Source organism: Camelus ferus, chromosome 4 (assembly GCF_009834535.1).
Source record: "Camelus ferus isolate YT-003-E chromosome 4, BCGSAC_Cfer_1.0, whole genome shotgun sequence".
Lineage (NCBI taxonomy): Eukaryota > Metazoa > Chordata > Mammalia > Artiodactyla > Camelidae > Camelus > Camelus ferus.
In genome coordinates, this window is record NC_045699.1 from 55016477 (window position 1) to 55040420 (window position 23944).

The 23944-nt window shown below is 37.6% G+C and overlaps 1 protein-coding gene across 5 annotated transcripts in view; it reads left to right on the forward strand.

Moving 5' to 3' along the window:
* Positions 1-23388, forward strand: part of MUSK (muscle associated receptor tyrosine kinase) — an 89750-nt gene extending 66362 nt beyond the window's left edge. For 2 of the 5 annotated variants that reach the window (XM_032478162.1, XM_032478161.1), the window contains 7 exons: positions 4537-4800; positions 9664-9839; positions 10576-10599; positions 16128-16329; positions 16833-17024; positions 18395-18543; positions 20220-20902. In XM_032478162.1, coding sequence (XP_032334053.1) covers positions 4537-4800; positions 9664-9839; positions 10576-10599; positions 16128-16329; positions 16833-17024; positions 18395-18543; positions 20220-20902 — 1690 coding nt within the window. Of the gene's footprint in view, positions 1-4536; positions 4801-9663; positions 9840-10575; positions 10600-16127; positions 16330-16832; positions 17025-18394; positions 18544-20219 lie in introns of all 5 variants that reach the window. The other 3 variants (XM_032478160.1, XM_032478163.1, XM_032478159.1) reach the window with 2 other exon arrangements.
* Positions 23389-23944: the final 556 nt, after the last annotated feature.

The window sequence follows — 23944 nt, forward strand, 5'->3', positions numbered from 1 at the left end:
GGCAACTATTTTAATCTAATTTTACAAATGATGAAACTGAGATTCAGAATGATTAATTCATGAGAAGAATAGCAGTGAAGTTTTGTGCTACACTTTTGAGCACCACTTTTCTCATGTTAGTTTCAGCAACTTTATGGGGCCAGAACTATCCTATTTCTTTGAGGCATAAAATGTTGCCCAGATCCTCCAAAATGATCACTCCAAAACTAACTCCAAAGCCTCAATCTGAGCTCAAGTAGACAGACTCAAGAACTCAGATTTATAAATACTTTGCTAACCTAGGTAACACAGTAACTAAGCAGGACCTGCCACTCAAGCCATTGATTCTAATTCCATGGAATGAAATAATTCATTGCCTAAGAAAATTAAGTTTGTTTGCAATCTTTTTCCTAATTCATACCACGCTGATGCATTTGTGTACCTGATAAATAGGACCTGAGAATTAGGTGGCTATCACAGATCTAAGAGACAGTCCTGAGCCTGGAGGACTCTGTAGAGAAACTGGGTATCTACTGAAGGGGGTACATGACACAAACATGGTAAAAAGTAAATGAAAATGCAAGCCACCCACAGAAGAGACGCCATCTTTCATTCACATGCCTCGCAGCACACCTGTCCTCCCTGTCCGTTTTTAAACCACTCTGTCTGTTCCTGGCACTATATTGGAAAGTGGAGAAACAAAACCAATTGCACATATTCCCTGCCTGCAAGGAATCTGCATTTTACTAGGGGACACACACACACACATTAATTACAAAGCAACATTCTAATGGAAGCATGCACAAATTCGAAGGGCTCAAGAACAGAAATAAATCACTCCCATGCCAGTAAATGCAAATGAAAGACTTAACTGATTTGTAGTCAAATAAATGCTAATTAAAGAAAAATTCCGTATCATTTTTCACTTGTGATAACACCAGCACTGTCCAACTCTACCAGTAAGTAGAGAGAAAATTGATATAACCTTTCTAGCAAGTGTTCGGCAGTTTTGACTACAAACCCCAAAATGGTTGTATCTATTAACTGAATAAACCCACTTTATACTTAAATTCTTTAAATATTTGACCAAGGAGAATTGTCTGTTATAAAAGAAGTTAAAGGGGGGACATGGGATCAAATATCACCTGTTGCCTCTAAAAAAGAGAAACTTTACAGAAGGAGAGGTCAGCCAGGTTTAGTTTGTCAGGAGGCGAAGGAGGGACTGGCTCCATGCTCAGTATTAACTAGCATTTTTGGAGGTAGTCCGGCAGATCATTCCAAAATAACCAGCATTCTGTGAACAGATCCCTGTTTACTCTGCCCCACTGTCCAAATGAGCAACAGGACCAGCTGCTTCTGGTGTTGCTCTATCCTCAGCCCCGAGCACTGCATGTGGAGAGATACGACTTCAGTCAGACAGAAAGGGGACTCATCACTTGCAAAAGACAGCAGAAGATACCAGCGCAAGTTTTTTGCCTTCATCTTGATCCCTAGGTTTTGCTGTGAGCTCCTTTAAGAAAAATTTTAAGTAATAGAGTTAGGAGATTGAGGGGGGGAAAATGGCCCAACTGGCCTCCATTCCTTGCCTCTAAAATTTGATCACTGCATAAAATGTGAGGTTTTATAAGTTTGCAAAAGATGGGAGAAAAAGGAAAAGGAAGTTGTTTAAACTCTGAAACTGTGACTGGACAGTCTTCATAGGTATGTATGGATATGTATGCGGATATAAATATATACATGGTAAAAGTCAAATTAAAGTGTAGGCCACCCACAGAAGAGATGCTGTCTTTCATTCACGCACCATTCGGCACACTTGTCTCCCTACACATTTTTAAACCACTCACTCTATTCCTATATCTGTATCTTTATCTATATGGTCCTGTATATCCTTTATCTTGTGGGGCTAATCCAGGCAAAGAGGTACCACCAAAGCTAGTCTTTAATGCTCCCAGAACATCACAGAGGCACAGAAAATTACTAAGAACCATATACTTTGTCCTTGTATGTTTTATTTTCCCAGCATGCAAAGGGTTTTCACAGGCTAGTCATCTTCAAGCCGGTAGAAAGCCAAACCAAAATTAACACCAAGATCTCATTTCCGTTGAAAACCTATTCTGCTTTTTTTTTTTTTTTTTTTTTTTTTGCTTTTGCTTTATGTAGCTAATGCTCAAAAATAAATGAGGACTCAGTACCACTAAGACACACTGAGGTTGTTCTAAAGATTTTCTAGGGCTTAGCATGACATAGCATTGCAAACTGACTATACTTCAATTAAAAAGAAAATAAAATAGCTTAAAAAAGAGAAGCAACAGAAATCCAGAGAGAAGAATTGATTGTTAATTGATTATTAATAATATTTGTCTCTGCAGTTTTTTTTATTAATTTTTTGTATAATTTGTCTTAGTTTCCAATGCTTTTTTAAAAAATGGTTTTTGCTTGTATAATTAAAGAAAAAAATCATGATCTTTTTTAATTTAAAAATATTCGTGGAAAAATAATCATTTTATAGCTCACACATGACAGCAGAACCTGGATGAATAATTCTCAGCTCAGAGACACTAGGAGAGACATTTAATTTTTACATGATACAGTTGTTTCTAAGTGATAAGAGCCACGCCTACTCTTCTCAACCCTCCAAGGGATTATCAATATGTGTGACCATTTTGCAAACCAGTTTGAGGTATTTCTTATTTTTAGGTATTGTTACTCAGTTTCTTAAAGTACAGCATCCTTGCTCCTCCAGAACTTTTAGCGTCATCCTACCCTAAGTTCCCTAAAAGGCTGAGTCATGAGCTATTTCTCTAGGTTTTTTCTCCACCTTATATGGCCCAAATTTTCATGGGAGTTTTGTGTTTTCTTTTTCAAGGCCCTTCATTTAAAAACATCCCTGATGAATTTTAAATAATGCAATAAAATTCATGTTGACTAATTAGTAAACGGCTATAGCATGAATTAGAGAATGATTCTGTATGACAAAATATTATTTTAAAATACAGTTTTTCTTGGAAGTTCATTGTTTTACCTGAATGAGTCATATCTCATTTAATAGATTTGCTTTAAAGACCGGTCAATAATGACCCAAATCAATTTTTCAAATTCAAATGGGGTCTGCTAACAACTTAAACATTTCCCACAAATTCCAGTTTGTTTAATCTTCCTTAGCTTAAAATTCTGTGTTTAAAGATCGTGAAATGCTAAATTCCACAGATGTGCAAATCTAAATGAGAACACAATTTGAATTTGCTGTCACTGTTAACGATATATCTGAAAGAAGGCATATGGATGTACTGAGACCATCACAGTGCCTACACATAATAAATGCTCAATAAATATTTGTCAAGTGAGTGAGAACAGGAGTTGTCATTACAATTCCCAGCATTCCATTTAAGGGAGCAGTGGACATACCTGGGGAGAGCACCAACAGGAGTTTCCATTCTCCCTGTTGACTTCTTCAGTCGTCACAGCAGGTCGGCTTTTAATCTTATTTTTGTGCTAGCACTGCATAATTTACAGTGTCTTTCCACTTACATTACCCATTAACACACAGTAACCAGGGTTCAGGTAATTACTGACATCAATTTACAGAGTAGGACCTGGGGACTCGGAATGACCAGATAAGTTTCCCCAAGACACGCGGTGAGAAAATAGCAACACTGAAGGTGCTGCTTAGCTCCTCCGAGAGCCACAGCCAGTGCTTTCTCCTCCCTGCGTGGCTTTCTTCTCGTTTAATGAAATGCTGAGAGGATGTATGAGTAAGAGGATCTGAGCACGGAAGGTGTGCGCTGCAAAGTTCAAATACTTAACTATCATAACGTTGAAATAAACTACGTTCATAAAGCTGCAAGCTTTTTAGGTCAGAGCAATTCCTACGCTCACTCACTTATTGATCATCACTTATTAATCATCATGATGAATATGTTTTTCAGATGTATTTACTTGCTACATCAGCTTATTTGTAAGAAATGTGTAGTCAATTTATTGGGAGTCTGAGATTTGCAGATACTAGCTACTAGGTATAAAATAGATAAACAACAAGGTCCTACCGGATAGCACAGGGAACTATATTCAGTACCTTGTAATGGGTAATGGCCTATATGAAAAAGAATATGAAAAGGAATACATATTCATATATATGGCATTATATATATATATTTTAATATATATATATAAAACTGAATCACTATGCTGTACACCAAAAATTAACACATTGTAAATCGATTACACTTCAATGGAAAAAAAAGAAATGCAGTTAAATTTTCTTTATGATGTAAATAACAAAAATACTCCCATCCATTCAGCCCTTGAGAGGTTCCAAAGCTTTCCACATCTGTTACCACCTTTGAGCCTCATAATAGCCTTCTGGAGTAGCTAGAGGTAATATAATTGCTGTTGGAAATGAAGACAATATTCAGATGGAGCATTTCAACCGATTTGTTAGTACAGTCTTCTCCTATTTCTGTGATGCAGATGTGGAAATGGAAAAAAAAAAAAAAAAAAGGCAGCTTGAATGCTAAGAAACAGCATGTGATTGGGAATACTGTTCCCTGCTTCTTTCAGTAAATCCCAGAGAGAAAACAAAGGCTACTGCGCCCAGTACAGCGGGGAAGTGTGTGATGCTGTCCTGGCGAAAGATGCTCTTGTTTTCTTCAACAACTCCTACGCAGACCCTGAAGAGGCCCAAGAACTGCTGGTCCACACCGCCTGGAATGAACTGAAAGCAGTGAGTCCGTTCTGCCAGCCGGCTGCCGAAGCTTTGCTATGTAACCATATCTTCCAAGAATGCAACCCTGGGCTAGTGCCTACTCCTATACCCATTTGCAGGTAAAAATATATAAATGGGAAAATTCCATTTGTCTGTTTGTGAATGGGAAGAGTTTTCCAAAGAGTAAGTTGTCACATGCAATAGTCCAAAATATAAGGTAATTGAGGTGGGCAGGGGAGGGGGGTGTAGCTCAGTGGTAGAGCGCATGCTTAGCATGCACAAGGTCCTGGGTTCAATTCCCAGTTCCTCCATTTAAAAAGAAAATAATGGTAAATAAATAAACCTAATTACCTCTTCAAAAAAAATTGTTTTAAAAAACAAAATATAAGGTAATTAACGGGACAAAGTCCTACCATATGAATCACTGATGATACCCTGTAATACTAGGGCTCTGAGCTAGAAAATGTCATAAAAGGTGTAATAATCTATTACATGTGTTACTATTCACATTATTACCATATTCATAAATATTCCTGCTTCCTAGGAAATAAAAAACAAAACTCTAAGTTAACATGGACCACATTAGTCAGCCAAGATAGAGAAAATAAAGACTACATTTCAAGTGCTTCAGCATTATTTGCCAATAAATATGAAATCTTGGTGAGCATTTCAGAACACTATAATATTCCACCCAATATTCTGATTTAAATATTGATGCTCTTGTCTCATGGGGGTGGGGGACAGTGGACATAGTTATAAATATATATTTCTTTAACCCCCCCATAGTCTTTAAACATTGAAATTTATAAATCCATGTTCAATAGAATTATCTTTGCCTTTATTTACTTCTTATGTAGAAAAGACAGGAATCAATCTAGCTTTTGAGCTAAATGGAACAAAGTTCAAATACTGTTTGTACTGCTTTCTAGATGTACCTGATCTTGGGCTAAACTTTAGTTTCCTCATCTGCAAAATAGAGTTGAGAGGATTAAAGGATAAATTGCACCCATGGTATATATTAGAAACTGGACAGATATTGCTTCCTTTTCAAGAAAACACATGAAAACTACCAACACAGCACATTTCCACCTGTTTTTAAAAAAAACAGGAACTATTTAAATATTGAAGTAATTTTAAGATACAATCGTAAAAGGACTACAGTGAGGTCATTAAAATAGTGAGCTCTATGTTTTAACTTACTGAAGATTTTGATGGCTTGGAGACTTTAAAAGAGAAATATAATTTGTCATTTCGACACTTAAGATTATATTTTCATCAGACATGAAATCTAAGCATCTCTTGAGGAACAACCAAAATTAAAATTGAATTGTATCTTTGTAGGCTATCACAAAATAAATTTGTCGAGTAACTTTCCAATATTTATGCCCTAAATTGGTTTACATGCAGAAGCCACAGGTGTCCTTTTTGAAGACTGGAGATAATTTAACCTTTTTTGTTTTTTTTAAAATCCCTTTCACTGAGATTTCAGATTTAGCAGAATAGCATAATTACCTCTTAAATCTATAAGCTATTGTTAGCATACTTAAAATTCTTCTTCCTAATTCCAGTTATTATTTAGACAAGTATTTTTAATCTGAAAACTGTTTGCTTTTTTAAATCCTTATAGTTAAACATTTTGTTCACACTGGGATTGAGAAATGCAGTCTAGAAATTTTCATATTTTTACATTTTACTGAGGTTTTCTTTTCTCTCATATATAATTAATAATTGTAAAAATATTAGACATTTAAAAAGACTTATCTCTGCTTTTAAGGTACAAGATTCATATGTAGTATGTAGGTGATTAGTGTTATCAGTAATTAAGTTGTCCAATCCTTTCTGCTCTTAAGTGAGTTTGTTCTGTCTGATTCAATGCAGTAAACCTTTTCACAATAATCGTTTTTTTTCTAAGAAAGCTTTCTTGCAGTTCTGGCAACTTCTGCTTTCTGTACCAATAATATTTGAACTAAAATTGAGCCCGCTGTTAATAACTAGTAAGTTTGCCCTCTAAATGTGCTCCTTTTGTTTCCCTGTTCTTTCACTCTATCTTTCATAACAGTTTTTGTTTGCCTTTATCCTTCCAAGTGGTTCAAAGGTCTTCCACCATTTTACATTCTACTGCTAGTTAATTTGTGCATTCCTCACAGTCTTCTGATCTTAGATGGCAATTTAATCATTTGTGCCTCTTTCCCTGAATGACAAGGAATTCCATTTATTCAACAAATATTTATTGACCTTCTAGTGGGCTCCAAGTACTATTCTAGGGTTTTTGTCCATGGGGCTTACATTCTAGCAGGAGAAGACAATTAGCAAGAGACATAATAAATAAATAACGTACATACTACCTTAGAAGATGTTAAGTGTCACAGGAAAAGGAAGAAATGGGCACCAAGGTGAGGAAGATCATGAGTGCCAAGGCTAGGGGAGGAAGTTGTAAACTTAAAAATAGGGTGTGGAAGGTAAGCCTAAATAAGTTAGTATAATTTTACCAAATCCTCCATTACTTGCTTGTTAAAGCTTTATCTGGAATTATAAACCAGGTTAGTATTATTCAATTGTGTTGCATTTGCAGATGCTCAAATTTTGGAATATTACTCTTAGCTTTTACATCCAATTGCATAATTACAGATGCAACAAGTACCTGGAGCAGTTCTTGTGCTATTTATCCCTGACGTTCACAGTCATTCGTTCTATTAGAAAATCTTTTTTTTCCCCCCTTAAACTCTCAATTTTGATTCATTTCTTATTTAGCTAGAGTAGGTATTTTACAGATTACATGTAAAAAAAATTACTTCTCTGTAATCTTATATACATGTGTTTTTGACTGAGTACTTAAATCTTGCATTACTCTCAATTTTCCTCAAAATTCTATGCACAGTGACCAACTGTTTGGGGGCTGTGTTTTAATGAAGAACAGATAAGGCAATCCTGAATTTTGTGCCTTTTTAGGGAATATTTTTCTCTTGCTAGCTGGTAAGAAGATTATTTCTTTAATTCTTGAGATTCAAAATATTTGTAAAATTCATCTGGAAATAGATTTCTTTTCATCATTTTCTTTCCTATAAATAATATAAAAAGAATGGATAATATGCTTTCATTATCAGGTTTATATCCTTTTTAGCTTGAGAATATTTTCTTACAGTATATCTTTGAGTATTTTCTATTCTCTATGTGCTCTAGTTTCTTGTGGGGAAACATTGTTACTTGTACTTTGGATTTCTTGCTTTCTTCTCCCTCTCCGCTATCTCCTTACACACCATTTCTATTCATTCTTTCTCTCTGCATTCAGGACTTCTGAAGTTTTCCTCTATTATTTGTTCAGTTTCTTACAATGCCATTTCTTACTATTTTCAATGAAGATTTCACCTGTTTCATTAAAACAAAGTTGTTTTCTTTTTTTTTAAATAGGAATTAAAATTCTTTTTTTTTTTTTACATTTTTTGATTTAAAAACAAAGTTTTTTTCACTTCTTTGTGGTCTTTATTTTCTTCAGTCACTACCATGTTCAACTTAACCTAGTTTTCAGTCTATTTTCCATTTCATCTTGATTGTTTTCCTTGTGAAAAAAATCTTCTATAGAGGGCATGCTTCAATGCATGTCAATGAAAACAAAGCAAAATTGAAAAACTTCTCGAATGTGTTTTTGCATTCATAACAAAAAATACTTTTCCCAGTTATTTGCTTTGCCCACATAATGTGGGCTACAAAGTTTTTTCATATGCCCCCTATTGATTTTGCACATTTTAATTGTACTGTCCGAATGCAGAAAGATGTGCTATATGACCAAAGGATGGGACCCAGGCATAGTACGAGGGAAGCCAAGCAATGCTTCTCCAATTCTTTAGCTTCATAGAAGCTTGAAAGACCCGTTACTCCCCCTCCCCTTGCAGATATATTAAGAATCTATATCCTATTGTTGTACTCATGACCCCCGTTGTATCCCATCACCTTTGATGCAAAGCCCTTTCATTTTGCTCATGCTGGACTGGTCCATATTGGCAAGTGGTTGCCTGGGAAGGCAGGTGTGTAGGCATGAGTATTAAAAAATATATGCATATGTAAGGACACATACACACATATATATACACACACACAATTTCTTCCTCTCGGTATACTTCAGATACTGAATGAATGACACTGCTATTATTACCCTTAATTTTTAAAATTATCTTTAATATCCTCTTATTATGAATCCCAAATATCTTAATTTGGAACTGACCTGGTCTCTCCTTTGTCATCTATCCTACTTCCTGTAAGTTTGAACAAATATTAATCCACAAAATTCTAATTAGTCCAACTAGTCCACCTAATCTTTCTTCAGCCTCTTCACTCATGGTGCAACACATAGATGAACACTACAGCTTCATATTCAAATAGGCATTACTCTAGCTTTCTCAGGTGGAAGCACACACCGCGATGGGACAGGACTCAGCTTCTCCAAGGCTAGGGCTGTGTAAGAACCACATGCCTGCCTATAACCTTCCAGGAAGGTGATGCTGTCTTGTTTTGGAGAACAAAGCACGCGCAGAATTGCTGACTGTGTTCCTCAGGCCCTGCCCATTAGCCCCGAGGTTACAGAAAAACCTCCCAGGCTGGAAACTACTTGACAATGATCCATGACTTCAGGATGTGTGCTTTTAAAACTCTGGGTCACTTGTTTCTATACCTTTGTCATTATTTTAATATGAACTTGAGAGAAAACATATCTGGGATTCCTAATCTGGTACCTTTTGAACTTGAAAATCCTTTCCCCCAGGAGCATTAATTATGTTTTAAAAACAAAATAAGAGAGTATTTCACAGGAATACTCTCACATAAAGTCTCACATTATTTACATGAAAAGGATGTTTACAAAAACACTTTTTCAGGAGCAGACAATGTATTGTGACGATGTTTTGAAAATACAGGATTTAGGTTCCACCACAAATTTGGCTTCAACATGCTATAATTTATCAAATTTTGTTCTCCATAAAATATTCTAGAGAATACTGCCTGGCAGTGAAGGAGCTCTTCTGTGCAAAAGAATGGCTGGCGATGGAAGAAAAAGCCCACAGGGGACTCTACAGATCTGGGATGCATCTGTTCTCTGTGCTAGAATGCGACAGACTGCCCAGCATGCACTGGGACCCCGCGGCCTGTACCAGACTGCCGTATTCAGGTAAGAGTTCTGGCGAGACTTTGGAGGTTAAGCAAAACTTACTATTTTGAGGAAACTAAAGTGTGAATTTAAATCTCCTAGTATTTCTAGACATTCCTTTTTTTTTTTCTTTTTTTTCTTTTTCTTTTCTTTTCTTTTTTTTTTTCTTTTTTCTTTTCTTTTTTTTTTTTTTTGAGTTCTGCCTTCCTTCCATACCTAATAACAGAATCCTACTGCTATCCTAATGCACCAGTTAGCATAAGGATTTATTCCATTTGTTCTAAAAGAAATTAAAGAGCACTTTTAACAGCTGCTTGAGATCTTACCTTACTTCCTAAGAGGATCTTCTGAGAGCTTATAACATTTTCTGGAACGTGCAGAGAAATGGCTAAGAAATATCTCATATTTTGTCAGAGGAGTGGAATAAAGGAAGAAAAGTCCTCTTTCTTAGCCAATGAAGCAGATTTTGCAGCATGCAAAAACAAGCCACGTTTGAAAATGCTGATCTCGCAAAACAAAGCTTAATCACTGCATGTTGCTTTAATGAACTTCGTTTGTCAGGAACTATGTCTTCGTTAACCCTAACAGCTGGTTTAATTTCAAAGACGCCATCCTTGTGCATTCGAATGCCAAGAATGTTCTCCCGTTGTATATTTAAAAAGCTGAAAGAGAACTTGCATTTCTTAGCACGCTCTCACAGAACATATGAGCTATCTGAATGTCCATTTAAAACAAATTTTTATCCTTTCCCCTTCAGATTATAAAAAAGAAAACCTAACAAGTAAGTAATTTTCTTTGTGCCCTTGAAACCTTCTGTGTATGTAACTGGATTCATGCATGCGTATTGACACCCATAGTTCATGACGTCCGGAACAGCGGGATGTCCGGGTTTTTCACTGTGCTCACCCGGGGTCTAACGTGAAGGAAGATCACTGGAGATCCCAGTTTATGCCTTCTAATTAGGCCATGGAGAGCGCCATAGTTAGTGAATGACACAAGGTTATTAAGGTGCTTTATCCCTTCTACGGCTATGAAATAAGCCACTTTAAAATATCACCTTTTGATTTTGCATTCATGATTTTTGTGTCACTTCATTCTTTCTAGATGAAAACAAACATTTATTTCTTCACTGAGCCAATTCATGGTCTTCATTTGTGACAACAGATCCTTCTTTTGGAAGATAGGTGTTTTTTTAAGACAGCTAATACGCAGTATAAAGTTTACAGCGTCAAATCAAATGGTTTTAAAAGAGTTATCTCCAAATCCCTAGGAAAGAATCAAAGAAGGTTGCATGAAAAGTGATGTCCTAAAAACGAATCTGTATCAGATGGTGCTTTAAACCTACCAGAATGCAGAAATCTTCAGAATGAAATTAGGAAATGTTTTCATGTCAATTAATTTCCTCTGATTTTCCATGTTTTAAGGCTCAAATCATATTCATTTTCTGGGATAGATAGTCCACCCCTAATTGCCTCTGTTCTTGGCTAAGTGCCAGGACTTGATTTTACCAGCCTACTTGAAGGTCTAAGATTTAAAGTATTCAAAGAAAGGATGCTACTGGTCACAACTGAATTGCTCAGAGCTGGTAAACAAGAGCAGTTATGGAAACTCTAGAAATCTATTATTCTGGAAGTCTATCAAACTGTTATTCCCAATTTGAAAGAATGAAAAAGAAATGTTTCCCTTCTTTGTTATATAAGCAGCCGAAGTTTACTTTGATTGGACTTGTAATTGATGACTGCGATCTTTGTCATCTTTGATTGTTCCCTCATTCATTCATTCAAGGGTTCACTGAGGGTTTACCATATGCAAGGTGCTGACCTTCAGTCCAAGATTAGACAGGACTAACACCACAAAAGCATCCATATTTCTGCCTTGTACACTGACTGATTGGAAGGAACTGTTAGCAGCATATACCAGTAAATATTTTCAGGAAATCTTTGGTATATGTAAGAAAATGAACTCCAAATGTCCTAAAACTAATCATTTCATCTGGTGAGGAATGTCTGAAAATATGCTCCCTGAGTTAAATACAATTATTATTAAAGAAACTGGCTCTAGCTCTTCAGGTAGGCTGGTAGTTGAGCAGAGGAGGCATCCTTACTTACTAGGTCCGGTGTCCCATAGTCTATGGCAATGGGAAAAGTCCACAGATATTTCTTGGAGAGTTTCTTGATGTCTGAATAAATGCTAAAGGATATTACAGTTCACTTTGAAGGGTGATGAAAGTTTTTTTTTAATCATTAGTTTACCTTTGGCATAACTGCTTGTTTTTTGGTTTTGGTTTTGCAAAACTGCTTGAACAGTTTTAGTGGTTTTCATTTCTATAATTTCTTTCGCTGAAATGAAGTATCTTTTTGAGCATGTGATGCCTTTATACTGTTTATATCATTTGTCTTCTTAGCAAGCAATTCACTATTCCTGAATTCCTGGACTCTGTAGAACCGCACATATTTTACGTGTTTCCACAGATGGGTTCTTGGGTGACAGAGTCTCTGAATCCTTGCCTATCTTCAGAATAGCTTTCTTTTACTTGGATAGTTGAATGCTATGGTAGCTGGATATGGAATTCTTGAATGACACGTCTTTTCTCTCAGTAGTCTATAGATGTGATTTTACTCCGTTTTAGCTTCTAGTTTTAGAAATGGGTAGTCAGGGAGAACAGGGAGAATATTTTGGGGGTGGGTAATTAGGTTTTATTTATTTATTTTTAATGGAGTTGCTGGGGATTGAACCCAGGACCTTGTTCATGCTAGGCATGCACTCCACCACTTGAGCTATACCCTCCCCCGGAAATGGGTAGTCTCATATGAGTCTAGTTATTTTTTCCGGTATGTAATTTATTCTGTCTACATGGAAACTTTTCAGATTTTCCCTTTAGCCCTATGTAACAGTGTTACTGAACTTCACATTTGGGGCTTCACCTTGCTAGCCTGAAATCAGCCACTGTGGAAGTCAGGCTGCAGCCAGGTGATTTTTCTAAAGCAAAAAGCTGACCATGCTACTCCACTGCTGAAAACTCTCTGATGGTTTTCTCCATGTACTGCAGGGCAGAGTCCAAATTACTAAAGTTGGCATACAAGGTATTTGATGACCTAGCCCTGGTATCTGCAGCCTTACTGTCAGACATTCCCCAGCTCAACAATCAAACTTGGTACACTTTTAGAAAGGCACTGCAACTGCTTGATCCGGGCTCTGACACGTATCATTTCTCTTTTGTGGAATATCACCTCCCCTCCCTGACACCCCCCACTCCCTTCCCCCGCGCCGCACACACACATACACCTTCCGTGGGGCATCGCCTACTCACCCTTTATATTTAACTTAAAGTTACTCTAGAAAACCTCCCCAGGATGCCTAAAGCCTGGACTTGGGCTGCCCCTGGCTTCACACGAACATCCTGTTCTCACCACTCTCATAACACTCTTTATGTTTTATTGTAATAATCTGTTTGCTAATTGTTTCACAGTTGCATATTTTAACACAGAGACTTGTCACAGTATCCTTGAAACCTAGCAATCAATGTTCATTTAATAAATACATTAATGTTTGGATGAATGAGTGAATAAGACCCCCCTGACGTTCAGAGGAGAAGGATAAAGAGAGAAAATTATGAAACGAGAAAAAGATTTAAAAAAAAAAAAAAGAGGAAAAAAACAGGGGATACAAACTGATCATTTGGATACAAAGAAATTACTGATGTTACTCTAGGGAAGACGAGAGCAAATAGATCAGAAGCAGTAAACAATGAATAACAAAATAAAACTAGCCTGAAAGGAAGAAACAATTAAATCTATAAAGCAAAATTCTCCTTGAACCTCTACCAATTTTTGCATCTTGGAAATAAATCTTACTAAATCATCATGAAGTATTCTCTTACTATGCCATTAAATCCCATTTTCTGATATTATTCTAATGGAGGTATGATATTATTGCTAAAACAAAGACCCTTATATTTACTAATGAGATTGCGCTGCCAATTTCACAAATTCATTACATTCCCACCCGTGTTAACTATGGTATGAACTTCTCTGATAAAACCCAGATACAAAAATTGTCACCTCTCCCTGTCTTTTAACGATTGCTCCTACTATGATATTGGCAGGAAGTTTAGCTCTCCAATTTAAGGCTCCCTCTCCATTCGTCTTGGATTGATTTTTCAAAACTTCGAATGACTCAGTCCAAAGAAAGTCAGAGCAGCTTTCAAACTAACCATAGAGGAGCCTGGGAAGTCTGTCAACTCCACCACTGCTGTAATGCTTGATGAGAAATTCTGTCCTTGGTCCCGCACAGATGTGTTGTTACTGCTGTGTTGATATTCTCCTAGTTTCAGGTGCCTGCTTGAGTCATGGCGGTGACCAAATTTGGTCTCCCCAGGCTTCAAAATTACATGTTGTTTAATCACCGGTGCTCAAAGCATAATCACTGTGTCCACGCCTAGACTAAGTCACACATGGGCACCCCTTATAACCTCTGTTTTCACAAGTGTCCTATTTCAAATGGCTTTGGGTGTCCGCTGCAAGAAAAGTTTTCCTGATGTGTTACATTAATATAATTCCTTCTATTCAATCATTATTCTTTTACTATATTGTAGTCAATTGCTAATGTTTCATTTAGGATCTTTTAAACCTATGTTCTACAACTAGGTATGCACTTTTCTTTCGTGCTAACATCGCCAGGCTGTGATCGTAGCATTAAAATAACTTCCTAAAATAATCTGATTTTTCTCTTACTGGAACATATTATAAAAATGTGGAAACTGTATCCTTTCCAAGACTGAAAGAGTGTAACCATAATTCTACAATGACTTAAATTTCCTAGTTGTGGCTATATTCAGATTTTCTAATTCTTCAAATTTGGTAATTAATATGTTCCTATCATTTTCCTTAAGATTTTTAGATGTAATTCCATTATTATATATTATTTCATTTTTATTGACCTTTGAACCTGTTGTTATAACTACTTTATCTTCCTAATTTTGTATGTTTGTGCCTTTTGTTTTCCTCTTAAAATTAAAATGTCACTGATCGGACTACTCTATAAATATTTATAAGACCAACTATTGACTTTTTTTTTTTTAATTCTATCATTTGTGGTATAGGTATTCTAACTTACTAATTTCTGCTTGTACATGGCTGTTACTTTATCACCTGTTCTCCTTTGTTTTCTGTAGTTTTTGTTTCTTTTCCAAAGTCTTAAGTAAAATTTTAGTTCATTCGCTTTCATTCTTTTTATCTAATGGAAAGAAATAAGGCTATGAATTTATCATTGAGCACTTCTTTGGTCACATCTCATACACGCAGTTAGGAAGTTATTTCATAATCTGTAAACTATGGCCACTTCGTACTGTTTGATTAAAAAAAGTATTAATTTTTTTTCTTTTTTTTTTAGATGTCCTATTGGATTTTACTTAATCTACTATTCATTGCATTTTGATCAAAGAATAGATCTGCATAATTTCTGCTTTCGAAATTTACTGAGATTCACCTTTGTGGCCTGATGAAAAAGGTCATGTCAGCCAGTATCCCACAAATACTTGAAAATTGGGTTTATTCTCTGTTTAGGGTACAAAGCTCATTCTTCACTATTAAGATGTTCTTGTTGATTGTATTATTAAAATATTCTCTATCCATGTTTTTGTCTTTATACAATCAACCAAAAGGACTTAAATATAATTAATGATGTTATTTTAATGGATATACCATGGACTTTGCACTTGATAGTGATGAGTAGGGCATCTTTTGGTTTCCAGCAGTAATGCAGATTTTAATTTCTTCGTATATTGCATTTACCTTTTTAATAGGAGTTTGACAGTTCAATTGTTGGATGAATTAACTTCCACTCATCTGTATCCTAATATTTTCATTTCTCATCTTCTTCCATTATTTTTATTGTTTGTAAATCAACCATAAATATGTATAAAAGCTCAGTTTTAGACAATCCTGCCTTCAAGTATAATTCCATTAACATATTTTACTTAATAATTCAATAATTTCCATGATCGTCATCAGGTCATAAACAATATGATGAGAGTAAAGAACACTAGTCCAGGATATGCACTTGTCTTGGAAAAATTATTTCTTTTTCTGAGTCTCATCTTTAAAACTCTGTGAATTCTATAAGCTACATTTTCTTACAACTGGACCTCACTGGATTCTTACAATTGGACCTTATAGGGAGGACCTATATAGGGAGAACCTGATACATAAAAACATAGTCTTCAAATTAAATTTAGCTTACTGACTTGAATACAAGAACTGCCTCTTACCACTTGAAGAATGAATGAAAAGAATTGTTGTTTACTTACAGCATTCCCACCCATGACGTCCTCAAAGCCGAGTGTGGACTTCCCAAGTGTGGATTCCTCCTCCTCTTCCTCCTTCTCTGTGTCCCCTACATACTCCATGACTGTAATTATCTCCATCATGTCCAGCTTTGCAATATTTGTGCTGCTCACCATAACTACTCTTTATTGCTGCCGAAGACGAAAACAATGGAAAAATAAGAAAAGGTGAGAATCTAGTTAATTGCGTGTCGTAATATTTTAAAACCTTGACGTATTTAAGATCAAAACTGGGGATGGAAGGAGGGATGTATTTAACACTGCCAGTCTCCTTATGACATCCACTCCCTTGCTTTAAAATTAAGCAACCCCACCATGATCTGTACAAATGTCAATGAGTTTTGGCATTGGAGCATATCTCCTAAGGTTAGATTTTCACAGCTGTTAGAATCTAAACCACAGTTTGGAAGTGAACATCTATTTCTGCTCCATGTAAGCCCTCGCTGCCCCACTGCCACTGCCAGATTGGATAGCAACAACATTCCTGAAAAAAATGAGTCTTTAGACTCCAAACCAAACCAAATTCTTCATTGCTCTAAAATGGAAAGATCCTTGGTGAACTTAGTGTAATGTGTTCTGTGTCCTCCTCAACACCATGTCTCTCTAGAACCTAAGCCCAAGCTCTCACCTGGTCCTCGGGTCATTCCTGATCATACTTGTCTCACCTGCAGAGAATCAGCGGCAGTAACCCTCACCACACTTCCTTCGGAGCTCCTGCTAGACAGACTTCACCCCAATCCCATGTACCAGAGGATGCCACTCCTTTTGAACCCCAAATTGCTCAGCCTGGAATATCCCAGGAACAACATTGAGTATGTGAGAGATATTGGAGAGGGAGCATTTGGAAGGGTCTTTCAAGCAAGGTAAATTTGCCGGTGTAAAAACACTCTAACTATTGAAATATGTTGTGTCTGAAAAGTTACCAGACTATAACTTTGAAGTCTATGAATATGTATAATAATTATTATCAAATTAGTTCATTTTTCACATCATTAGCCTTATTTGTACAGAGTCCTGTACTTTGAATCTTAGTCATTTCCCCTTTCTGCTGGAAAATAGGGTTGCGTATATGGAAAGAATCTTTATAAAGTGTTCAAATTAAAAGCAATTAGCAAAGTTTCAATCATATTTCCTTTTCAGAAGAGAATTTGGCATACATTTTAAATCATAATTTCTTGCACGGCTTTTAGTAAGTATGTCCAGAATTCTCTTCCATTTTTAATTGCTATCATCTCCACTTCATGTAAAATTTATTCTGAACCAGTGTTTCCGTTTAGGAACTCAGAGTCCGAAATTTGTAGATATTAAATAGTTGTTCATGGAATGGCAAAACAGAAAAGGGAAAAAATAATGCAAAAACATCAGAAAACAATGAGCTTATGAAAAGAGTATGAGTGTTAAGTATATTATATTTGTAGTACATTTAAAGAGTGCTTTATAACATACTTGTATTATTATATTCAGGTCTCACAACCCTGGATATAGATTTTATTATCCCATTTTATAGATGTACAATAAAACTGAAAAGATTTGTATAAATAAAAAAAGAAAATTTAAAAAAAAAGAAAGGAGAATGTATTAAAGCCAGTGATAGCCCATTTCGTGTCTTTGTGTGGACTGAAATAAAATCCCCTCTCTGCACAGATGTGGCTCTGCAGACACACAGCTGCACCACAGAATGTGGACATGGTTTTAATTACCAACTATCACTCAGATCTGGGGCTCTTGGGCAGGACACAGCCTTACCTGCACTCATAGTGGCCGTGCTATGGAGGTTACATGATGAATGAAAATGTTACAAATATTAACTGGGAACCAAAAGTACGCAAGGCACCATTTTAGGTTCTTAGGGGATATAGAAAAGAGTAAGTCATGATCCCTGCCTTCCAGGAATTTAGATTCTAGCAAGAGATTAAGAGGTTAGGATGGTAATGATAATCCTGTTGGCTCTGGGCACTTTGGAATTCCCGCAATTTATAAATAATGCATTTTTCAAACTTAATCTATGTTGAAAAGAACGCCAGTGATTTTTATTAAGTGGAGTCAAGGAATTTTAAGTATGATCTGCCACTGTCATCTTTCTTTGGCTCTGTGGCTCAGGGAAAGCTGCATGAGCAGAGGGATGTGTATGAATGGGGATAGTTATAATGTATACATATAGTTATAATGTATATAATGACTACGTGTAACACTGATGATCTCTGATTTCTTCCTAAATAAATGTATCTCTTAGGGCTCCCGGCTTACTTCCCTACGAACCTTTCACTATGGTGGCCGTGAAGATGCTCAAAGAAGAAGCCTCAGCAGATATGCAAGCCGACTTTCAGAGGGAGGCAGCCCTCATGGCGGAATTTGATAACCCTAACATCGTGAAACTCTTAGGTATGAAAATGGAAGGGGAGAAATGTGTTGCCTCGGAAAACAGAGGCTTGCCAAGTTTTTTTTGCCTTTATGCTGCCTTTATGTTTTTTTTTTCTTTCATTTCTTGATCAGGGAAAAGTCTCTGTTCCTCTCCATAGACTGTTTTCTGTATCAGGGACTAGAACATTTCATTAAATTATCTGAGTTCAAAAAATCGAGTTTTTAAAATTTCTCAAAGAAACGTATGGTCATTTTATTCATTTTCTTTTATTAATTTTTAATTTTAATTTATTTTTATTTTTAAATTTAATTTATATAGTATATATAAGTACACTGATTGCTAAAGTCCCTGGAATTAAAAACTAACATCCAAATAAACAAGCCAAGACGATAGTATTCTTATTTCTCTTCCTTTATGAAAGAGACTTCTAATTTTTGCCTAAAAAAATTGGGTTAATAATCTATTTTTATGCTGATGTGAAATTGTGACCTTCTGATCTAATATTTCAAGTTGTCCAGTTTCCCTCTCAAAGACAGCAAGATTTTAAGATTAACAAAAGCCCACTTGGCACTAAATCTAAGTCTCTATTTATATTAACATTTTTTTCCTCTCTGGAATGAACGTTATAAAATTTACCTAAATGTTTTACTACAGTAAGCTGAATACCACATCTAAGATCTTGGATTGTTTTTGTCATCCCTTCCAAAGTGCATACAACAGCCTTCTTATTACCATTCTTCAGAAAGCAAGCAGAAACACAGAGCAATTGCATTACATACTCAAAGCAAACTTCCATTCATAAATCCGCTCACCAAATATTTATGGAGTATGTGCTCTGCCAGACACGTGGTAGGTGTGTGGAATTTAAAGAAGACTTAAGACATGATCTCTGTTTTCAAAGTGCTAAAATGTTGGGGACGAACCTCAAATAAATGGATCATTATAACAAGCTGATCGGTACTATGTTAAGGGTGATGCAAGGAAAATCTGGACGTGGAAGGGTCAGGTGCTGGGGCACCGTGGGAGGAGTCACAAATAAGTTGGCTCTTAAAAGATAAATAGGAGATGTTTACACAAAGAAATGGGGGAGAAAGGTGGGGGAAGGGTACAGCTCAATTGGTAGAGTGCGTGCTTGGTACACATGAGATTCCTAGGTTCAATCCCCAGTACTGCCATTAAAAACAAACAAACCTAAGTACCTCCCCTCCAAAAATTTTTTTAAATTAAATAAATTAAAAAATAAATACATAAAATGTTTTTAAAATATAATAATTTCATGTTCAAATGGGGAATGTCTGTGTGGATACTTTAAGTGTATGGTATGAAAGAACGAACCCAGAAAACTCAGTGCCCCGGATCATTTTAAACTCACACTGAAAATAATCTGGTCATTACTGTTGATAGTTTCATAAGCCTTTATCAACTTGCTCATTTAAGTTATCTGCTGTGTAGCTGAAGAATTAGTTTGATAACATATATATATGTATATATAGTAAATAAACCTAATTACCTCCCCCCGCAAAAAAAAAAAAGAGAGAGAGAGAGAAAGAAATGGGGTCAGAGTTTGACTTACGATGCTGTGGACAGAAAACCAGGGCCCACACTCTCTGATCCGGTCATCTGCCTTTGCACTCTTCTTTCCAACGTGTCACTTGAGGAACCCATCCTCTAACAGGGGGCGTTGTTTCGGTTGCAGGCGTGTGCGCGGTGGGGAAGCCCATGTGCCTGCTCTTCGAGTACATGGCCTACGGTGACCTCAACGAGTTCCTGCGCAGCATGGCCCCGCCCACCGGGCGCAGCCTCAGCCCCGGCGACCCGGCCACCGCGGGGCCGGCCTCCAGCCCCGGGCCGCCGCCCCTGTCCTGCGCCGAGCAGCTGTGCATCGCCAGGCAGGTGGCAGCTGGCATGGCCTACCTGTCGGAGCGCAAGTTCGTCCACCGGGATTTAGCCACCAGGAACTGCCTGGTGGGTGAGAACATGGTGGTGAAGATCGCCGACTTCGGCCTGTCGAGGAACATCTACTCGGCGGACTACTACAAAGCCAACGAGAACGACGCCATCCCCATCCGCTGGATGCCGCCCGAGTCCATCTTCTACAACCGCTACACCACGGAGTCCGACGTCTGGGCCTACGGGGTGGTCCTGTGGGAGATCTTCTCCTACGGCCTGCAGCCCTACTACGGGATGGCCCACGAGGAGGTCATTTACTACGTGCGGGACGGCAACATCCTCTCCTGCCCCGAGGACTGCCCCCTGGAACTGTACAACCTCATGCGCCTGTGTTGGAGCAAGCTGCCCGCGGACAGACCCAGTTTCACCAGCATCCACCGAATTCTGGAACGCATGTGTGAGAGGGCAGAGGGAGGGGTGGGTGTCTAAGGGCGAGGGTGTGCCCGGCGGAATCTGCAGCCTCCTCTCAGACTCTGTGAGCCCGAGAGTCCCACGCCAGAGGCCCGGGGAGACCCTGATAGCGAAGAAGAGCAGCACACGTGGGTACCACGCTGTTGGTTCTCAGAAAGAAAAAAAAAAAAAGATACCGCAGAACCCACGTGGTAGATGCAAAGTGGGTGATGGGAAAGGTAGGCGAGGAAATGTGCTACACAACATAACTACTCTTCCTCCTGGGGAAAGTTTGCATTACATTTTGTCCAGGGAGCACCGTCCCGTTCCGTTCCTGGATTCACTGGCAGCAGAGTAAGACTCGGCTGTATTAAATTTTAGTATGAAATACAATGGAGAGCTTCATTTTTAATAGCGTTAATTCCTGTCCATTAGGAACGTAGCGTGTCTTCCCGTAAGAAGTTTAGCTTAGGTACAGAAGACTAAAAAGAAGGAAAAACCATTTATTTTTCTCTCCACCTAAAGACTGGTGTTGGTTTTTTTAATTGAATTTCTGTCTTGCGTTTCATGCATCCTTTTATATTTGCTTGTGTTCTACCGACTTGTAGTTTATTTTATCGATAAGGGGTTTCCAAGGAATAAAATGACAAATCAGCAAGGCTGTCTTGTTACTGTTCCCTTTTCCTGCCTCTGTGCCTCAATTTTAGAAGCTTTTCCTCTGGGTGCACCTGTCATGAATTTAATCAGCTTACTTTATTCCTGCAGTTTGTCTGAAAAAAAAAAAAAAAACTCTTTTGTGGCTAATTAATTTACCTTTCTCTTTGAAGATTTTATGGGTACCTTTTTCTTTGCTCTCATCTTTATTTCTGCCTCTTTTCAGGACTTTCTATTCTTTTTTGGCTATTGAGCTGTTTTTTCCCCTTTTACTTAACACAACAAACACCCTGGCGGAAATAATAACTTTCCAGATAACATTGTGGACTGATATATTTATACCTTTTACAAAGTATTGCCATTTTCTCCTGTACTTGTTTTTGAAGCCATATATTTCAAAGTCATCAGTCATTAATTTTATTGCCACAGTTTATTAAATCTCTTAAACCATGGTTTATAATATGGGATTTCACAAGATGCTCTTGTGATTCTGACTTATTTCAAACCTGATGATTTTGTGCATTGTGATTTTTTTTTCCTTCTAGAAACCAATTCGATAGGCAGTAGAATTAATATAGGGTTGCTTACCAACTTCCTGCAGGGCTATTAACCTATCTCGTTACATCTTACAATTCTTAACGCAAAACAAAACAAAAACAATCTCTGGAACTCAGATTCTTGGTGCACACGATTTCTCGGTGGAGCCCTCACAATGTATCTTTATCTGAGGCCAATAGCAACGATCAGAGTTTATTCCTGATACAGTATGAACCCAAATTCTCCTGAAAAGCAAATAAACAGGGGAGAGAGAATAGCAGTGTATACCAGCTTGCATTAATTCTAAACGCATTGGTAGGGAGGGCATTGGAGAAATGCCTAAATTTACTTTCTAAATTCTTGAAAGATTTTCAACTGTCTGCTGGAAGTCTCTCCTTGAAATCTCCAAATTCACCTGCATGCTGCAACTTTGTCATCTTCCCTGGAAAACCTGAAACTTCTTGTTCATAGTCACCCCAGGCAACCAAGACAAAAACCCAGACTTTTGCCTCTCCTTCACCCATGAAAACTCTTGTCAGTTTCACTTTCTAAACTCCTGCTCTCACCACTTCCCCTTCACTCGACTGCCCACTGCTCAAATTCTACCACTGTCTACTATCTCATCTTCCTCCCATTTCTGGCCAGAGCAGATTCTATAGGCCATGACAATGTGAGGATGGGCTCCCTCACAATCCTGACTTCTAAGAGTTTTCTGATTTATTAGGAAGGCAGAAGTTAGGACTGAGACCGTGAGAGGTGCTTTAGGTTAAAGTCATGATGGTAAATCCAAAATTAAGACAGTCATCCAAAGGGCTACTAGATGAGGAAGGAGGTTGCAGCGTGAGTCAGAGACAGAAGGCCAAGAGGCTAGCAAAGCAGAAAATTTGGAGAGGGCCACCAGCAAGGCTGGAACCTTCCTAAGATATCCATGACACGACACGTGTGTGTGTCATCTACACTCTGCAAAGTTCAAAGACTTCCTCAGCTGACTTCGTTATAAAAGAAAGACATGGAAGTCAGGCCAATCAGAAAAGCCACTCCACAGAGAAGCAAGATCAGGACAGAATTCCTTGGAGTCGCTGCCGTGGGCTGAGTGCAGGAGGTGCCATGTCGCCCCTCAGGACAGGATCTCCATAGCCCTGTTTGTATCGTCTGCCACTTAGAGTCCTGCTCTGCTTCCCTCCCCAGTGCTAAAGAACCGCCCTTACTTTCCTGTCTCTTCCTCATGCCTCCTACAGCCTCCTTAAGCTCTGGTGTTCAAGATCTCAAAGCCAAAAAAAAAAAAAAAAAATCATAAAAATATAGGTAAATTCAGTGAGTGGATGAGTAAGTGAGAAAGCAAGTAACTATTATACAAAGCATCCAATTTTATTAAATACCTAAAGGAACTGAAAACTAAAACAACTAGAAACCCCACTATAGTAAGAGTCGTAGTAAGGCAGCACCATCAGCTAGTATTTGTTGAACGCTTATCATGTGCATTCTAAGACCTCTAAATATATTTTTAATTGAATATGTTAATTTAAAGCACACACCATCCTTGTGACGTCAGTACTGTCATTATGCCTATTTTTTTTTTTAGGTGAGGAAATAGGCACAGAGAGGGTGTGTAACTGGCCCGAGCACACAGAGCAGCAGAGCCTAGGTTATGACCAAAGAGACTGAACTCTCTATCACCATACTGAGGTGCTTCAGATGATTAGAGAGGGAACAACTGAATCTTGATGATTATGTGGAGGTGGTTTGTAATTTGCATGTAGTTTCAAAGCACAGGCTATGTCCCTCATACCACCAATTTCCTATCCAAGTCTTTTTGTTTCCTGGCAGAATTTTAGCACTGTGCGTTTAATCAGAAAGTCCAATAGATGGCATGTCTGTTTTTTCATTAGC